Source organism: Simochromis diagramma, unplaced genomic scaffold (assembly GCF_900408965.1).
Source record: "Simochromis diagramma unplaced genomic scaffold, fSimDia1.1 OVJJ01000596.1, whole genome shotgun sequence".
Classification (NCBI taxonomy): domain Eukaryota; kingdom Metazoa; phylum Chordata; class Actinopteri; order Cichliformes; family Cichlidae; genus Simochromis; species Simochromis diagramma.
Window position 1 is genome coordinate 10,072,690 of NW_024387245.1, and position 16,518 is coordinate 10,089,207.

The window sequence follows — 16,518 nt, forward strand, 5'->3', positions numbered from 1 at the left end:
GCACGGTGCGTTAGTGTGTTTGTTATGATCATGTTTTTAGTTTAACCTCACTGCCAAGTAGAACTTCAATTTAGAGATTCATGAGTTGGGGAATCAGAGTTTAAACTGAGAGGAGACACACTGAACTGTAAGAAGCACCGTGAGCAATAACAGTAAAGGACAGACGATAAAGACTAACAGGTACGTTTGATTACTGCTCCTGTGCTCTTGTGAGGTTAGGACAGAATATCTCAAATGGTTTTAACTGTCTTTGTCACACCTACCAGACACGTAGCATCACCAAATCAAAATCTAATCCACCAGTGAGGAAAACTGTCTCTCAAACCCTTTTTGAAAGCATTTCTTTAACTGTGTAGTTGTTAGTTTTAACCTAAATCCTTTAACAGCTACATAGAAAAAGCTGTTTGTTTACGATCACAAGGGCCGAATGAACCTGTTCACTTATCTATCTCCCATTCCTGTTCTCTCTTTCCCCCTAAAATGACATCCAGTTCAGCTGAGCAACAGACAAGCTGTAAACAGCCATTAAACTGATGCAGCAGTTTTCTGTATGTTGTTATTGGCTGTCTGAGATAACCATAAAAGACACATTGGAGGTGGGGTTCGGCAGTTTGAACCAGGAATAAAATCAATAGCACCCTGTTTGTTTTTATTGACATAAGAATTATGAAATAGAAGCAGTTTAATGAAAGCTGGACTTTCTGCAAGGCACCAACACAATTCACTATTAGAGACGGGGAAATAGAAAAAAGAGAAGCTGTGGCACGTGTAAATGCAGCGTATTGAAAAAATGTGTTTAGTCAGAAAACACGATGGGTCAGTGGGGGAGGTGAAGCAGAGGACGATCAGGAGGATGGGAGAGCCTGAGCTACGTCACTGCAGCTGGACGAGGAAAGCTGGCAGCCCAAAGACGCAGCAGGCCACAAATTTTCACGAGACGCCAAAGACCGCAGTTCCTACAAATCACCCGCTTGGCATTGAAATCCACCACCTTTGTGTAATAAAGTTTAAAATCTCATCATTTGTCTAAACCATTGCTCCTTTGGGTAAAACAGCATAATAAGGCGCAAAGCTGTTTCTATGACAACAGATGCGTGAGTGCAGCACAGCGTGGTCCAATTGTGAGGGTGAAGAGATCAATTTAATAGCTATTACTGGGAATAAAAAGGCTCAAAAGCGAGGAGTTACATTAGTAATAAGATGCCAGTAGCAGATATGAATGTTTAGCTCACTTTAACTTAATGTGCTTTTCATTCCAGACTTTTATTCTGAATTTTGAGCAAAGTTTGCAGGTAGATTTGCCAGAAATAAAATGTTCATTCAAACAGTGCACTTACTATAATCTACAGCAGCGGTTTCTTGTTGTATTGTGTTGTGTAGAATAGCTGTCGATGCTTTGCAGTATACTAGTGTCAGCACCGGTTGCTTTTGTACTGTTATTTTAGTGTTACAACTGTAATCTCCATATATAACTGCAAGTTCTCACCTTTATTCAGAAACATCTGAACGTTTTTGTAATGAATTCCTTTATTTTTACAGCAGGTACGGTGTAGAGTACACTTACAGGTAAACAGCAGGTCAGCCTCACCTACTACCATTTAAGATGGGGATTATAGAGCCCATGTGGTGAACTAGGTAGACCTACAGAGCTATGCCTAACAGATGGATCCTTTCCTTCTGTGTCCAGTGGGATAGATGGTATTTTGTCTTGGAATACCAAGGCCTGTTTGAATGTTGGGGTGAGCTGGCTCGGAGCCACAGTGTGCATACACTATGCCCTTGCTTAAGCAGGAAATACTGCTGAATCACACAGTGTATGTGTGTGTATGGGGCGCATCTTTGAACCCATTAAAAAAAATCTTCAGATCCAGCGAAATACAAGAAAGCAGGAGCAGACTGACAGATAGAAGCACCATCAGTGCTGTCTGCATGCAGTAAGCTCTTCATTTACAGCATTATAAGCACGGGCAGACAGATGGATGAGCTGAGCTGGAAGGGCTCAAAGCTCAGGTGGACTCTCATTCTGTGTGTGTGTGTGTGTGTGTGTGTGTGTGTGTGTGTGTGTGTGTGTGTGTGTGTGTGTGTGTGTGTGTGTGTGTGTGTGTGCGCAAGGTCACACAGCAGCCTTGCATACTCCAGATTCTGTTCCCTTCCTGTGTTTTGTATCATCAGCACAGCAGTTGTGGCAGAATGAAAAAGCCTTGCATGTTTGCGAGGCTAAAGCCTCTTCACTGACACATACACACAGCGGGCATCATCCTGCACCCTTCCCTGCTCAGGATTAACTAGCCTTTGGGCAACAAAATGGGAGCCTTGCTACAGAAACAACACCTCCACCAAGCAAGCTGTGACAGTGCATGCTGCACAGGAAGTCAGCTTCCAAACTAACCCTGCCTTTGTCACAGATGTCAGTGGATTTACAATGAAAATTTTCCTTTAACCGAAGTCGTTCAACAACAAAGCGGGCACGTTTGAAAACTTATATCAAGCACGGGGATCATAACAAGATCATAATAAGTCATTGTAACTTGAATATGTGGTTCTTGAATGCATCACAAGGTAGTTAACAGATAAACTACTCTGGGGATTTATGAAGGCCTAACAAAATAATCTGCCTCACGGTGTGCTCGAGGCTTTGAAACGACAGAAAGTGCGTTGAATGCGCGTTTAATTTGAAGCTTTCGGGTCTAAGTGAAGGCTTTGTGTATTTAAACCTGGCCGGGGGGGATGGGGACTTAGATGTAAGAGCTCCTTCTTGCGCGGTGCACCGGAGGCGCGCCAGCATCCACTACAGCCTGGAAAAGCCTACTTACTTCCCGACGAAGTTCTCCAGCACCGAGCTCTTCCCGGCGCTCTGTCCTCCCACCACGGCGATCTGCGGCAGGTCCAGGTTTGCGTTTTGCCCAATGGCCGAGAAAGCATCCTGCATGCGGTTCACCAGAGGAATCAAATCCTCCATTCCCCGGTTCCCCATCTTTGCGAGAGGATGATGGGCTAGCTTCCTTGACAGAACAGGGACGGATCTATGGCTTTATCTTCCTCTGCGCCCCTCCTCACCCCCCTCAGAGCGTTCAGAGGGCGTTCTAGTCTGCGCGCACTCACCGGCTCACTTCTCGCTCTGCTTCCTCATTTACGGTGCTCTTCGGTGTGTCAGATCATCTCAAGCCAGCACTCTCTCCAACACTCTCCTCTCCAAGCACCGCAGGGGGGGGAGGAGGAGGATGAGCTCTTGTATTTTACCAGGAGATCCCTGCAGTACTCCACACCCACCGCTAGGTGGTGACACTGGTAGATTTCTCTCGCATAAATAATTTGCAATTTGAAAACAAAAAAAAAAAAACAGAGTATTTTTCATATTAAAATAAATATTTTTTTAACTCACCTGAGCGAATTGGAATGCCCTTTTATATTTATGTTGTGTTTAAATTTGTGATTTGCTCTCAGTTTCAATTATGAAAATGTACATTTTATTACCTTATTTTTTGATACTTTATTAAATATAATGATAATAATAATAACAACAACTTTATTTGTGCAGCTCTTTTTAACATACAGTTACAAAATGCTTCAGTGGTTGGTTAAAATCACACATTATTAAGTATATGTTTACACAATTAAACACACAAACACATGACTGCATAAACACATATTAGAAGAACAAGAGCCAAAAACAAAGAGTGAAAGACTAGGCAAACACTGTCCTATAGAAATTAATTTTCAGCGGTGGTCATTTGCAACATAGCTAGATTGAAAAACATAACGAGCTCAACCTACAACCAACATGACAGTATACAGTAATGTAAACAGTGCCACAGGTGCTAAGTTGTATTCTGCTATTTAATGTTCACCTCTAAAAAGCTTTATTTTTATTAACTATGTCGCATTAGCTAATAGATAAAATAATAACTGTAGAGTATAAAACAACAACAACAACAACAACAAATAAATGTATTAAAAACGACATTTCGAAGCCTGGTCATTCTACGTCCATCATGCGTTTTCGGTTCTCCAGGCAGCCATTAGGGGGTGACACGGTCCACCGGTTTGATCAGAGGTTATGGCTTCAGTTTTTGTGCAAGTTGCACCGTTGCTGTAAAGAGCGAGTGTTTAACTCTTCGGTTTGGTTTTACGTTGACAATTAACACCCGGCGAGGTTTACGTCTCTGGGGGCAGCTGTAGGAAGGTAAATACGACAAAGCAGTCCCTACAGGAGAGGTTTGTCTTGAGTTAGTTGAATGCTATGCTAAGCTAACTTGTTTGGTTCAGTGACTGAGCGGCTATGGCTAATGTAGCGTTAGCTTCGTTCATTTTATGGAAGGTGTAGCTACAGTTCAGTTATCAACATAGGCTCGATATTGTGGGCATATTTAGAGTACCATTCTGCTTTCTCTGACAGCGTAGCGGCTAACATGCGGCTATCTGTATGAAGCGGGATGGTGGAGGAAATGAAAGTAAACTTAGCAAATAAAAAAGTTCATTATTGTTAGCTCCTATGCTAACGCTAGCTAGTTGTCATAATGAAATATGAGAGCGACCTGTTGTCTCACAGGAGGTGCGCACTGTCATTAAGTGTGCCTTAACAACAAATAGTTGGTCTGATAGCAGAGCAAGTAATCACGTTTTTCTTCCTCCCAACAAGAGATCCTCTGTCCTAAGAGGTGCCACACATTGACGGCTCTGACAACTCGTTGCAACGTAACGGATTAAATCAGAGCCCGTGATGTTCAATCCGCACATCCATCAGCAGCAACAGCAACAGTTTCACCAGCAACTGAGGCAACTACAGCAACTTTTCCAGCAGCAGCAGCCTCCGCCTCCCCCGCCGCAGCCGCCTCCCGGACACCATGTGGCCCATCACCACCAGACACCCCGGTAAGGCTGTTAACTCAAGACCGGGGATAATGTAAGGCCCTCTGGATGACCTGTATGCTAACTGCCCGTCCCAACACCTGTTACGGCTACATTCATCATTTCAGATATTTAATTAGTGGTCTGACAGTATTTGATGTTTATTTTGACTGCTGCCTTCCATTGTTATCTAGATTACTCAAAGGTTATGTGTTATTATCCCTCTTTTACACGTTATATAAAGCGTTTGCTGCAGGATTTCTGACCTCAGACCAATAACACAAAATCACATCACATTTGTTATGGCATCTTCCACAGTCAACCAGCCTATAATCTCATTACAGGTAACAGGTAATCTAATTACTTGTTCACTGTAACGCAGTGCACCGATTTGAAAGCCATATAAAGGCGATAAAGCTGTCATATATAAATAAGCCTTTAAAATATATATACCGGTATATATCTGCTTAAATTTAACTTGATGTCAGTAATGTGTATAAAGAATTCGCCTCTGTGTGTAAATCTTAGCATCCAGACACTTCCTGCTAAACCTTGCCGCAGATTGTTTGGTATTGTTTGTCTCCTGTTAAGTCAGCTGGTGCTCAGAGAAGGCATTGATAATTTTGGATCTTTTTTCATAAATATATGTTGTTGTTGTTGTTTTGGTTTTTTTTTCCCTTTAAATTGTGAGGTTTTAAATTGCATTTGGTCAATTCAGCAGCAGACGTTTCTCATCGGCAGTGGTTTTCACAAGTGTTTGTGAGCTTAAGCAGTGATTCTACTACATAATCGCGTCTGTTTTGAGTCCAGACTCTGAAGATTGTGGCCGTTAATACTGGTTTTTAGCCTAGTCAATTGCACATGGAAATTGTCTTTGATTCTCGGGTGCTGGAGAGAGCTGGAGCCTATCCTAGCTCTCATAGGGCGAGAGAAGGGGTACACCTTGGACAAGTCACCACATGATTCAAAACCAGGACCTTCTTGCTGTGAGGCAACGGTGCTCCATCTTGCTAGGCTGATTCTCAGAATTTTTTAATGATATTGTTTACTGTAGATGAAAGACTGGTTATATCCAGGCGTGTTGCTACTTAATGTAATTAATTATGAGATGTTCAAGCACTTGGCTTTTACACTACACATCAAACTAAGAGCACGTATTCTTCAAAAAACAACATAGTTTCTCATTTTCAACATTATTTATGTTGTCTTTCTGCAGTTATCCATAAGATGTGGGTTTTAAACAATAAGCAAATTATGTTCACATATATATATATATATATATATATATATATTTATATTTTTTTTTGGTCCCAACCTTTTTTTGAAGGAAGCTTTTTATTTCTCAGTTTTTAATCCTCACTTAAACTACAATATTTTCTTCTCTTTCCTCATCTTTATTCTGAGAATAAGCGAAGGTGGCAGCAAAATCTGTCAAGCCAGCTTTAGTATGATGGATGCATGTAAAATAAATTCTCAGGTTGTTAAGAAGGCGGAAAACATTTCCATGGCTCTGATGGATTTGTCATTTACCCCAGACGCTCTGCCTTTAGCTGCAGATTTGAGTGAGGATGTGAATTTTTAAATAATAAGACATGTTACTTTCTTGTGTGTATTTCTTTCCTAGAACCATTCCTGTTGCCCCCCAGACAGCACCCCCTCCCCGGATGGTCAACCTGAGCCATGCCTCGCAGACGACCATCATCGCCCCCAATCCCATGCTGCAGGGTGCTTTACTGATGCAGCAGATGCAGGGTACGGTGTGAGTGAATAGCATAAAAATGGCAATACCTGGAAATCTCAAAGAGCAGAAGATGTCACGTGACATTTTCATGTATATTGTTTTTTATTTAAAGCAAGCCCTTATAGTAATTTCCTTTCTTGTTGTACTTGCGTGCAGGTAACATGCGGGGCTTTGGGATGGGTGGGCAGCAGTTTCGGCAGTTCTTCACAGCAGGGAACAGGTCGTCCCTGCTCGGGCCGGTTCCCATGAGCATGGCTATCAAGTCTCCCATCATGGGTTTCCCAGCTGCACGACCCTTCCACCCACATCCCCGCTACTTCAACAACAACAACAACACCACCACCTCCTCAGCATCCTCTGCCTCCTCTTCGTTTTCCGCGGTATTTATAACAGCGCTATTGCAGTTACTGTGTCCATTGTGTGGGTTTTTGAGTGAGCTCAGATTACCATCCGAGTGATCAGGCTTGGACAGTACGGCATGTTTTTGATTATTTGTGTTAGTGTAATTATCTTTGTTGTAAGCAGTGTGAATGTATGACAAATGATAAGAATCAGGATTTCCATTTATTCTCAACAAATAAGTAGGTGCACTATAGAGTCAGTGCACATATTTACATAATGTTTCAGGAATGTATCCCTCAAAAAAACTGCGTAGATAAAGTTTTTCGGCTACGATGGATCATTATTTTCTAGTTTTCATGTGATCTGTCTCTGTGAGTAGGATGCTGCAAATCGACAGCCAGATCGTAAGCGGGACAGTGAGCAGATGGCAGCAGGGAGCTCAGATGAGCAACCAGCAGCAGCTAGCAGTACCACTGGAGCTAATGGCAAGACTCAAGCAGGTAGAGCTGCAATTCACCCATATCAGAAACATAGTAATTAGTTAGGATGGAAGCTGAGGTATAGTGTTAGCTAAATGCCATGTGAATTTAAACTTTTTGTACAAAGTACTTGAAGAATATCAGAGTTAAATATTTTGTTTTTCCCTTTGGTTTGTGTTTTTCACCCACAGATGGTGCTACGGGAGGACTGGATGGGCCAACACAACTATCTGAGGAGCAACTTGAAGAACCTGCAGTGAAGAAAAAGAGGACAGAATGGTGGGGAAAGCCTGTTTATTGCTGCTAGCTGTATTAGAAAACTGCACTCTCTATTTCTGGAAAATGTAATTTCTTGTATTTGACCAAAAAAAGGAAAGAAATGGGTTTTGTTTTTTTCCTCTCACCGGTTTTAAGAAGGCAAAAAACAAATTTATAAATGTGTTCTTTTTCTTACTCAGTTATTTGAAATTCATAGCATTAAAAAAATGGTGAAACTTTGCTAAACAGAAATGTTTTTTTTCTTGTCTTCTCAGGTTGGAGAAGCCCACAGAACAGGGAGCTGCCGAGGCCGTCACTATGGCAAACATAGATGGGGAAGCTCTTTCCTCGGAGTGTAGCAACAACACAGAGGATGTCCACCCTGAAGGTAAAAAAGAAATTACAAGAGAGCTTCCTAAGAGGGTTCAGGCTGTGTTCAAGAATAAAAGTTTTCAAACCAAATATTGACTTTCAGGCTCATTAGAGTTGTACAAACTCTGTTCTTGCCTTATATACTGCATTTTCATGACTATATGTACACGTTTCAGTTAAAATACTGCACTCATTTCCTGACCAAAATATAAAGAAATGAGGGGTGATTCAAGACCTTTACACAGTACTCTGTGTTATTGTTGGGGTCTTTCGAGGTGAGCTCTTATTGGGTGTCTCTTTATCACAAGACTGCATCGCTCTGGAAGAAAGTGGCTCCCGAACAGGGTCAGACATTGTCGACGCACTCGAGGAGACCAAAGTTGGTGAGGTGAGAGGAGCCTTTTGTTTTTGATGTTCAGGTCATAGAGAACATATTGTTTTTCATGTACCTAAAGAACTAAAGTCTTGTTGATTTTTATACATTTTTCATAAAAGTTCAACACTCGTGGTTCTTCTTTGTAGCTGCATAGCTGTTCGTCAGCCCCGTCCCCCTCTGGCAGGCCTAGTGAGGGTGACCGGCAGGCTAATTTACCAGCAGAGGAAACTTCACAGAGCAAAGATGCCCCAGTAGCTTTGCCTGAGAGCCAGGATGAAGAGGAGGAGGGTGTGGCAGAGGGCTCCAGCAAGTTCTACTGTTATCTTTGCAGCACCACCTGCCACAACCAGCAAGTAGGTTAATGGTGAGCATAGAGCTGGGCGATAGAACGATAACGATATGTATTGCGAAATAACTTTTCCTTGATAGAAAAGTTAAACTATTGCGATAGGCCTCATCTCTCTTGTCCTCCTTTAAAAAAAAAAAAAGAAAAAGAACAACAGCCAATCCAAATTAAGTAGCGCAGAGCCGAACCAATCACAGCTGCAGCGTCACGTCACGTGACTTGTTACGTGCCGCACATGTGTATTTGTTTGGGAAGCAGCCAGCGGTAATGGAGGAAATGAGTGTGCCGACTAGAGAAAAATCAACCGAGTGTGACCGAAGGTTACCGAAGAGAAAACAGATGATGGTTCCAATGCCGGAGAGATTGTCGAACGGAAGAGCCATAGAAGTTCCGTAGTGTGAAGGTATTTCAGCTATTTCAAGTCTGACAAAAAACAGAGTAGCGCGCACTGTAAATTGTGCCGAAAGCTAATTCGTCATTCGGCTTTTGTCAGACTAAAGTAACTGTTAAAACTGTTTGAAAAGCTCAGCTATACAACAAGGAGAGATTGAGAATTTCCTTTTAGTTCTCAGTTTATTTGATATTGACAAAAGTTAGTCAATTTTGTCTAATTTTCTGTAAAAAAAACTAAGATTTATTTTTAGAATTAATATTTTGTTTCTAAGTGGAATTGACAATTTAGTAGTCTGTTTCGTTTGTTCTATTTTGAAACTTAAACGCTTTAGCGGCTGCCTTTTGTGTAGTTTGCAATATTTGCCTTTATTTATCTGAAAAAGTCTCATGTTCCTTAAGTACATCTACCCTGTTGAACTTATTATGGGAAATAAATATTTAAATCAAAACAAGCTGCTGATTATTTCACATTTTACTTGTGAGCAACGGCACATTTAAATCTTACAAATATAGTTATTTGGCTTATATCGTGATATATATCGTTATCGCCTGAAATGGAAAAAAACATATTGTGATATGAAAAAATCTTATATCGCCCAGCTCTAGGTGAGCATTAATAATAATATTTTAACTCCACTCTTTTGTCATTAATGTTCTTCCCTTTCTGTGCTAGAACTTCAGGAGTCATATGAACAGCATTTCCCACCAGCAGAGGATGATGGAGATCCAACACATGAGCAATGCCTGCCTCGTCACCCTGCTGCCTCGGGTGCAGGAGTCTCTACAGGGAGCAAACAAAGATGGGTCAGTTATTTGCAGATTTCTTTATGAAAAGCATAGCAGCTTTAAAAGGTGTGGCATATTTGTACATGTTTTAATTAAACCCCTTCAGAGACCACCTCCTTCCTCCTGTGTGTCATATTAAGTTTGAACGTAGAGGGCGACCCTTACGAAGGATGTCCTGTGTTCATTGCAGGGAGAAGAAAGACTTGAAGCGTTGGTGTGCCACCTGTCTCACACACTTCACGAGTAGCATCGCCGACCACCGTCGCACAGAGGAACACAAGGTACATAGCGCAAAAGTAAAGTTCAAGAAATATTAGAAAATATTTTGAGTAGTGTTGAAAATGCTCTGCTCCATGTCCTCAGCTTGCCAGTAAAACAGACATGTCCTCCTGTGCCATCTGCAAGAAACACTTCAAGAACTCCCAGATGTTTTTGGAGCACTTGCAGTCCCAGGAGCACAGACAGAAGGTGGGAAAGAAATCCTTTTGTTCTTTCTTTTACACATCAACAAATGTTTTCCCTAGAGGAAAAGATGTTTCTTTATTTAGAAAATTTTGGCACACATGAGAGAGGTTTTGACCTCCCCAAAGGAAAATCACCAGTGTTCCAGTAAAGAAAAGCTTCTTTTGCCAGATACAATACATTTATATTCACAACTATTTATATTCACAACTATATAGAGACTAATCGAGTTTGTATACATAGATGAGGTAAAATTCTCACTTCAGTTTTCTCGTTTCTAGCTCCAGGAAAAGGATTGTGAGGCCTTCGCCAAACTTGCTTCATTGGGCACAGAAGGTTTTTCATTAGAAACAGAGGAGGGGACTGAGGAGGAGAAAGGATTGAGTAATCAAGGAGATGGAGAGGTGAGCTGCATATAAATTATTGTTGGTGATTTCCTTCAGTGAGGTGATTGGCAAATGTACAACCCTTGGTTCAGAACTGGTTTAAGAGAATCTCTGCAGTAACACATTTCACTGATGCAGGACGGCTGGTCCTCCCTTAAAGAAGCGACTGACGTGTCCAGTGATGAGCAGTATGACCCTGACACAGTCTATGGTGAGAGAGGCACTCCTGTGTTTTTTTGTTTTTTTTTCCACTCCTGCTTTCTCTTCTCTGATATTTAGTATCTTTGTGATGTTTAGTTTCTCATTTCCTTTGTCACAGGGTCCAGTTTTTTAGTTCCAGTCGCAGGTTTTATCTGCAAGCTTTGCAACAAGTTTTACAACTTTGAGTCTTCTGCCCTGCACGGCCACTGCAAATCACTGCAGCACTTTGAGAATCTTAAGGTTTGTCGGTTTAAGTTTTAAGCTTAAAGATAACAACATTACTATTTGCATTCAGTTGTGTTTTGAATTTTTTTTAATTGCATAACTCCAGCCTTAATCTAGGCATACGTGAGCTCTTAAAAGGCCAGTGTGTACATTAATCTCCCGGGGAAACAAGCTGGATGAGTGTATATCTAGAGGCATAATCCAGTATTTTTATGCTGGGTTTCTTTCCCACCACAGAGGTACAAAGCCTTGGTGAGTCGAAAAGGTGAAGATGCTGAAGATTCGAGAGAATCTGTCCAACCTGCTGACGGGCTCATGCACATAAATGAAACTGCCTCAGACTGTTCGGATAAAAATCTACTCTCTGATGACACAGATTTAGTGACGAACCTTAAATCCTTGCAGCCCGTTGTCACTCTCACCCAACTTAAAATGCAGATACGGGGCGAGGAAAAGGGAAAGCCGGCCGAACCTGAGGCAACCTCAGAGGACTTGTCTACCACCTCAGCAACCATCACTAGCAACATGGACACATCCCCTGCTGAGGTGCCCGCCAGCAGTAGTGTGGACATGGACTCTGAGCCGTCAGCCACTGCAGAGGATGCCACTGAAGAGTTGGAGGAGAGGGGAGCCCCTGCAACCCAGGGGAAAAAGATTGGGACGGGGAAAGCACCCAGACGCAGGTCGGGAAGGGCGGCAAACAGGCGATGAGGAAATGATGTGCACAGAAAAGAAACAAGTACAATCACAACCACTGACAGGATGTGACTAAAGAGGTGCTTCCATGGAACAGAGACCAAGGAGTTGGCGGTCGAGCTCCTCACCGCACTGGAAAGTTGGAATTAAATGCACAGAGAACAGGACTTCTCATGTGAATCGCTCTCCCAGGGTGTGAAATTAACACAATTGCGGGCGAAGCTCTTAATTTTGGCTTTCAGTTGGAAAATGTGGGCCAGCGTCAGCCATCACTATCAGATTGCACATTATTATAAAGTCATCTAGTCAAAACTAAAAAGATGAAGTAGATATTGAACTCAAAGCCTTTGTGTTTAGTATCAGTATAATCAGAATAACTAAATAGACCTTTTTTTTTTTCCTCCTTTTTTTTTTTTTTTTTTTTAACAACGAGAACATCCTTGTATTTGATGCCCTCTTTGAACTGATTCCCGTACTTTGGTCTCTGGAAAACTGCAACTAAGCAGATTGTGCTTATTTGTGTAGTCACACTACTACAGAAATTCATAGAGAGGCTGTTGCTTCAACAGGTGACAGGAAAATATATATAAAATGTATATATCTTTGGATATAATGGCCCATGGTCCCATTGAAGTTTAATTGGCTTTATTCTATCATTCCAAATCTGTGCTTTGGTTCAGACATTGTATTATTTAAAACCTAATATTTGCTGTGCTGAATTAAAACTGCACATAGTGTTGTTTGCATACTAACTAAAAAAACAAAGAGTATTGTGACTTTTACTGTATACATGAAGGATGTAGTTTGGAATTAGGAAATGCTGCTTGGTTGCAAAAAAAAAAAAAGAAAGCTAAATGCAAGTTTTAATATACAATCAAATTTGCAGATATAGACAAATCCATGGTTTTGTTTTGGTTTTTACTCTTTTCTTCCTAAGCTGAATTCCTCCAGTGACATTTAAAATTAAGACTGCTCGCTAAAGTGCTAATTTTCCACCCTGTTGTCCTCAAGAATCGGGAGTCTTAGATGGCTCATTACCAGCTTTTCTCTTTCTGTCTCTTTTTTTTTTCGCGCTAATTCTCTGGCTAACTAGGTGACTGATGGTTAGTACAACCTACCAGTATAAAAGACTGGACTGATGGTAAAGTGGAGACACTGGCCAATCACACATAGCACATGGTGAAATGTAGAATGTAAGCACGCTGCATACTTGAGCAGGTGTCAACATTTGTCTTAAAACAAACAGGTCTTAGTGGCACATGGACTGAGCGAAGAAAAAAAGCTGAATCTTGAATCTGATCGCAGCCTGGTTCACAGCATTTTATCTTCTTTTTTTATGAATGGCTGGGATTTTGGGTTTAATTTGATGTTGCTGATTATGTTTTGGGCAACAAAAAGAACAAGGCAGTCAGCAGTGGTTCCCTTGACACTGAAAGCACTGTCGTCAAAATATAGTCTGGTGAAGAGTATGTGTATTTTTAAAAGGCCGTCAGCAGCCAAAAATAAAGGGCTTCTCTTTTAGCAGTAAGGCACTTAATCTAAATGACGATTCTTCTTGTTTGCATAAGGCTGCATGCACTTTGTCTACATCTTGTTTTTCAGTTTAAACGCTGTGCTGTCGCTTCCAGGTCAGAATCGATGGCGCAGGCTACATTTAGATTAAAAAAAATTGTTTTCCACTCATCCTTTTTAAAAGCATTCACAGCCCAATGTCATTGTTTTAAGTTGGTGCTTATTTGACTCCAGTTTACCATCGTTTTATTTTAGTTGCTGTACCAAGAGTAGAAACACAGTTGGGCGATAGTACAAAACTATCAATTAAAATGTAGCAAAGAGTCCTGTAGATTATCCAGAGGTGTTACTCACAGGTGAGGGTGAAACAGGAAGCACCACTTCCTTCATCATAACCAGCGCTCTGCTCTGGAAACATTTCACCCTGTGTTTTAGAGAAACCTATTATCAACCACAGAGGACTGACTGACACACGTAGCAACCCTTGTAGTCACGTCAGCGACTGTCACATGATTAGTGTTGTATTCTCTCTGAATGAAGGAGACGTGATCTAATCTGTGCTTTTAAACTCCGAAACAGAACGGAGAGGCAAAAAAGGGCATGTAAAGGACGACTTCAAACAAAGCTGTACGTTTCTTATTGTATTTTTATTCAGCTACTGACAAATTGAGATGAACAAACTGGTGATGTTTTCTAACTGCTGGAAGTTTATTGTATTTTTGGATGTTTGTTTTCTGTTTGGGAGTCATCTTAATTTATATTAAAAATGTCTCATAATTCCAACGTTTCGTTTTTTTGATTTTACAGCAAACACTTAACAGACACTGAACACAGCACAGCGTTTACAGTTAGGATGCACAACAAGCATAATACATATGAGTGTCCAATGCTTCCTATTTACTTTTTGGGAAGGTATAGGAATTGCAAAGCTAATAATGCGATGAAACAATTGAGGAAGTTGAGTCTTTCTGTTTAACAAGGACTGACTCAAATGCTTGAGAAGTTGTTGATATGACATCTGTATCAAAACAATACTTAGGTCCAGAATCTGGAAAGATTTAAGGTTGATCTTGTAGTTTGAACCTTGTTTATCAAAGACTATGTTTTAATACCAACTTTAAAAATATATATATTTAGTCGTTTTCTTGCTTTAGGACTTAGCATTGTGACCTCCCACATAATCCTGAGCCTTTTCTTCCCAATACAAAGCGGCACATCTGGCTTTAGATTTATAAAGTCTGCAGTGAAATTAAAGAAGTTGATGTAACATCCAGCTTGCATGAGAAGCTGTTTGAGGTTAGTTACATCGGCACATTGCCAAAGGAGAAACCGGAATGAGCTCTGCAAAAGAGGAGATGTAATCTATCGCACACGCCTGCTGATGTGAGCGTCGACTATGAAGATAAAGGGTCACTAGTCCAAATGACAGCTTTCAGGAGTTGAGTCAACTTTCATAATATTTCTATCCCGGCTTTTTCCTTAATTTAACCTCCTGATCTAAATATTCATGTCATTCATTTGCAAGCCTTCTTTATCCTCGTTTATGTCCTCCTTGCTGGTTGAGGAGGACTCCCCATCTGCTGTGGGACAGTGCTCCTCCACATCCTCCTCCTTTGGGGGGGCCAACAACTGGGCTCTGAATTCCAGTCGAGCTTGCCGATTTGACTCCATCAGTTCGTGCAGTTTGCCATTAAGAGCGTCGTTCCGCTCCTCCAGGTCATCGAGGTAAGAGTTGATCTGATCTAGCATGTTGTTGATGGCAGAGTACTCTGTGGACGAGCAGCATAGGTTAGTTTGCTTTGTTTGGCAATTTAAAGAGCAACGACTGAATAAAGAGTTTAACGGTTTTTGATCATATAAATTTAATTTATATTGTTATCAATGAAAGACAGGATAATGCTATGAAAGTTGACCGTTTTTGGCTTCAGTTACCTTTTGTTTGTTTCTTTTAAATAAAAAATAACATACCAGCAATTTAACAGTCCAGTATTCATCACCAAGGTTATTACAGAAAACTAAAGCTGAAAATGAGGCAAATATGAAAACCACTTTAGTTATATTTATTTGACAACACAACCGCCATGAAGAGGCACTGGTGGGGGTGTTTAGTCAGGCAGGGATGTTTACATGAAGGTGAATGTTGAGTGTAGTTACTGTGACACCTATTCTGAAAATTTTCTGACTCTGTGCAGGTCTGTGAAGCACTAAGCAACCCATGATTCAACAGTTTTTAGAAACCTCTTAAGCAGAAGTCACTGTTTTCTGTATGACCTTCTCAGTGTCCTACATTGTTTTGGAGGAACTTTGGCCCATGAATCTTTACAGTTGCTTCATTTTATTGAACATGGCTGCTAATTACCCAATTGATTCATACAAAAGTTTTAAGGATGGACTTTTACATAAATCTAAATCACGCCCACAAATACCCGCATACGTAATTAAAATTAACCAAAAAGTAACTAGTGTTTGTTCTAACAATCACTGGAGTGGCCCAGCGGCTCTAATGATTGCTAACATCAGTTACAATGAAAGCTTTTGTTGTTTTACCTTCTTCGCCGAAATCATCTTCGTCGTTTATAATACCATCGTCCGGAGAGATGTTTGGATCTCCATTTGGTCCAGACATTGTTATATATATATATATATTTATATTCACGTGTACTTAAACAGTAGGAACCTTAAATATCGTCAGTTATGCTATTCAGCTAGCTCAGTAGCATTACTAAACGTAATGTAATTGCAAGTAACACCAACAGCGCTATCTGGGTTCTACTTTAGCTCTATCGTCAGATTTTAATTCACAGTATGCACGACACCTCAAACAGCTAGCTTCCGATATTTGTTTACGGAACCAGGGAATTGTGGGAGAAATGTGGGCGTGGTTTTGGTTCCAAAGCGAGATGACTCACTCTGTGCACAGTCTCTAGTGACTAGTCGAGTAAAACAAATGTGCTAAACTAGCCATGCTAGGAAGATTTATAAAATAGTTTTATTTACTTTTACAGGTGTCTACTTTACTGGTTTATGAACTTTCATTCAAAGCTCACGCATGCGCTCATATGCCGGCTACTCTGTAGTTTTATGAAATCCAAGCA

At 40.9% G+C, this 16,518-nt stretch overlaps 3 protein-coding genes across 17 annotated transcripts in view; 1 reads left to right on the plus strand and 2 right to left on the minus strand.

Moving 5' to 3' along the window:
* dnm1a (dynamin 1a) overlaps nucleotides 1-3,214 on the minus strand; it is a 50,553-nt gene extending 47,339 nt beyond the window's left edge. For 10 of the 14 annotated variants that reach the window (XM_040053188.1, XM_040053183.1, XM_040053185.1 and 7 more), the window contains exon 1: nucleotides 2,814-3,213. In XM_040053188.1, the coding sequence (XP_039909122.1) occupies nucleotides 2,814-2,974 (161 nt within the window). In that variant the 5' untranslated portion in view covers nucleotides 2,975-3,213. Of the gene's footprint in view, nucleotides 1-2,813 lie in introns of all 14 variants that reach the window. The other 4 variants (XM_040053182.1, XM_040053184.1, XM_040053189.1 and 1 more) reach the window with 2 other exon arrangements.
* A 794-nt stretch (nucleotides 3,215-4,008) lies between these two features.
* ciz1a (cdkn1a interacting zinc finger protein 1a) lies at nucleotides 4,009-12,782 on the plus strand. Of its 2 annotated transcripts, none has more exons than XM_040053193.1 (16): nucleotides 4,009-4,215; nucleotides 4,640-4,872; nucleotides 6,473-6,600; nucleotides 6,746-6,969; nucleotides 7,311-7,431; nucleotides 7,602-7,689; nucleotides 7,944-8,056; nucleotides 8,349-8,428; nucleotides 8,563-8,769; nucleotides 9,829-9,959; nucleotides 10,132-10,222; nucleotides 10,305-10,409; nucleotides 10,685-10,807; nucleotides 10,928-11,000; nucleotides 11,109-11,230; nucleotides 11,453-12,782. In XM_040053193.1, the coding sequence occupies exons 2-16, from the start codon at nucleotides 4,721-4,723 to the stop codon at nucleotides 11,924-11,926; spliced, it is 2,232 nt and encodes a 743-aa protein (XP_039909127.1). In that variant the 5' UTR covers nucleotides 4,009-4,215; nucleotides 4,640-4,720; the 3' UTR covers nucleotides 11,927-12,782. The 2 variants fall into 2 exon arrangements, with proteins under 2 accessions (XP_039909127.1, XP_039909126.1); XM_040053192.1 differs by having other exon boundaries at nucleotides 4,009-4,183.
* A 199-nt stretch (nucleotides 12,783-12,981) lies between these two features.
* Nucleotides 12,982-16,285, minus strand: bbln (bublin coiled coil protein). The gene is made up of 2 exons (XM_040053207.1): nucleotides 15,971-16,285; nucleotides 12,982-15,192 (listed from the first exon to the last, which is right to left on the minus strand). Exons 1-2 carry the CDS (start codon nucleotides 16,047-16,049, stop codon nucleotides 14,921-14,923), a joined length of 351 nt encoding a protein of 116 aa, XP_039909141.1. The 5' UTR covers nucleotides 16,050-16,285; the 3' UTR covers nucleotides 12,982-14,920.
* Nucleotides 16,286-16,518: the final 233 nt, after the last annotated feature.

Excerpts from the sequence above, each read along its gene's own strand:
- bbln (XM_040053207.1), bottom strand. The coding sequence starts at position 16,049 with ATGTCTGGACCAAATGGAGATCCAAACATCTCTCCGGACGATGGTATT. Across the intron at positions 15,193-15,970 it reads AGATGATTTCGGCGAAGAAG|AGTACTCTGCCATCAACAAC; the intron begins GTAAAACAACAA and ends GCTCGTCCACAG.
- ciz1a (XM_040053193.1), top strand. The coding sequence starts at position 4,721 with ATGTTCAATCCGCACATCCATCAGCAGCAACAGCAACAGTTTCACCAG. Across the intron at positions 7,690-7,943 it reads AAGAAAAAGAGGACAGAATG|GTTGGAGAAGCCCACAGAAC; the intron begins GTGGGGAAAGCC and ends TTGTCTTCTCAG. Across the intron at positions 8,770-9,828 it reads CCACCTGCCACAACCAGCAA|AACTTCAGGAGTCATATGAA; the intron begins GTAGGTTAATGG and ends TTTCTGTGCTAG.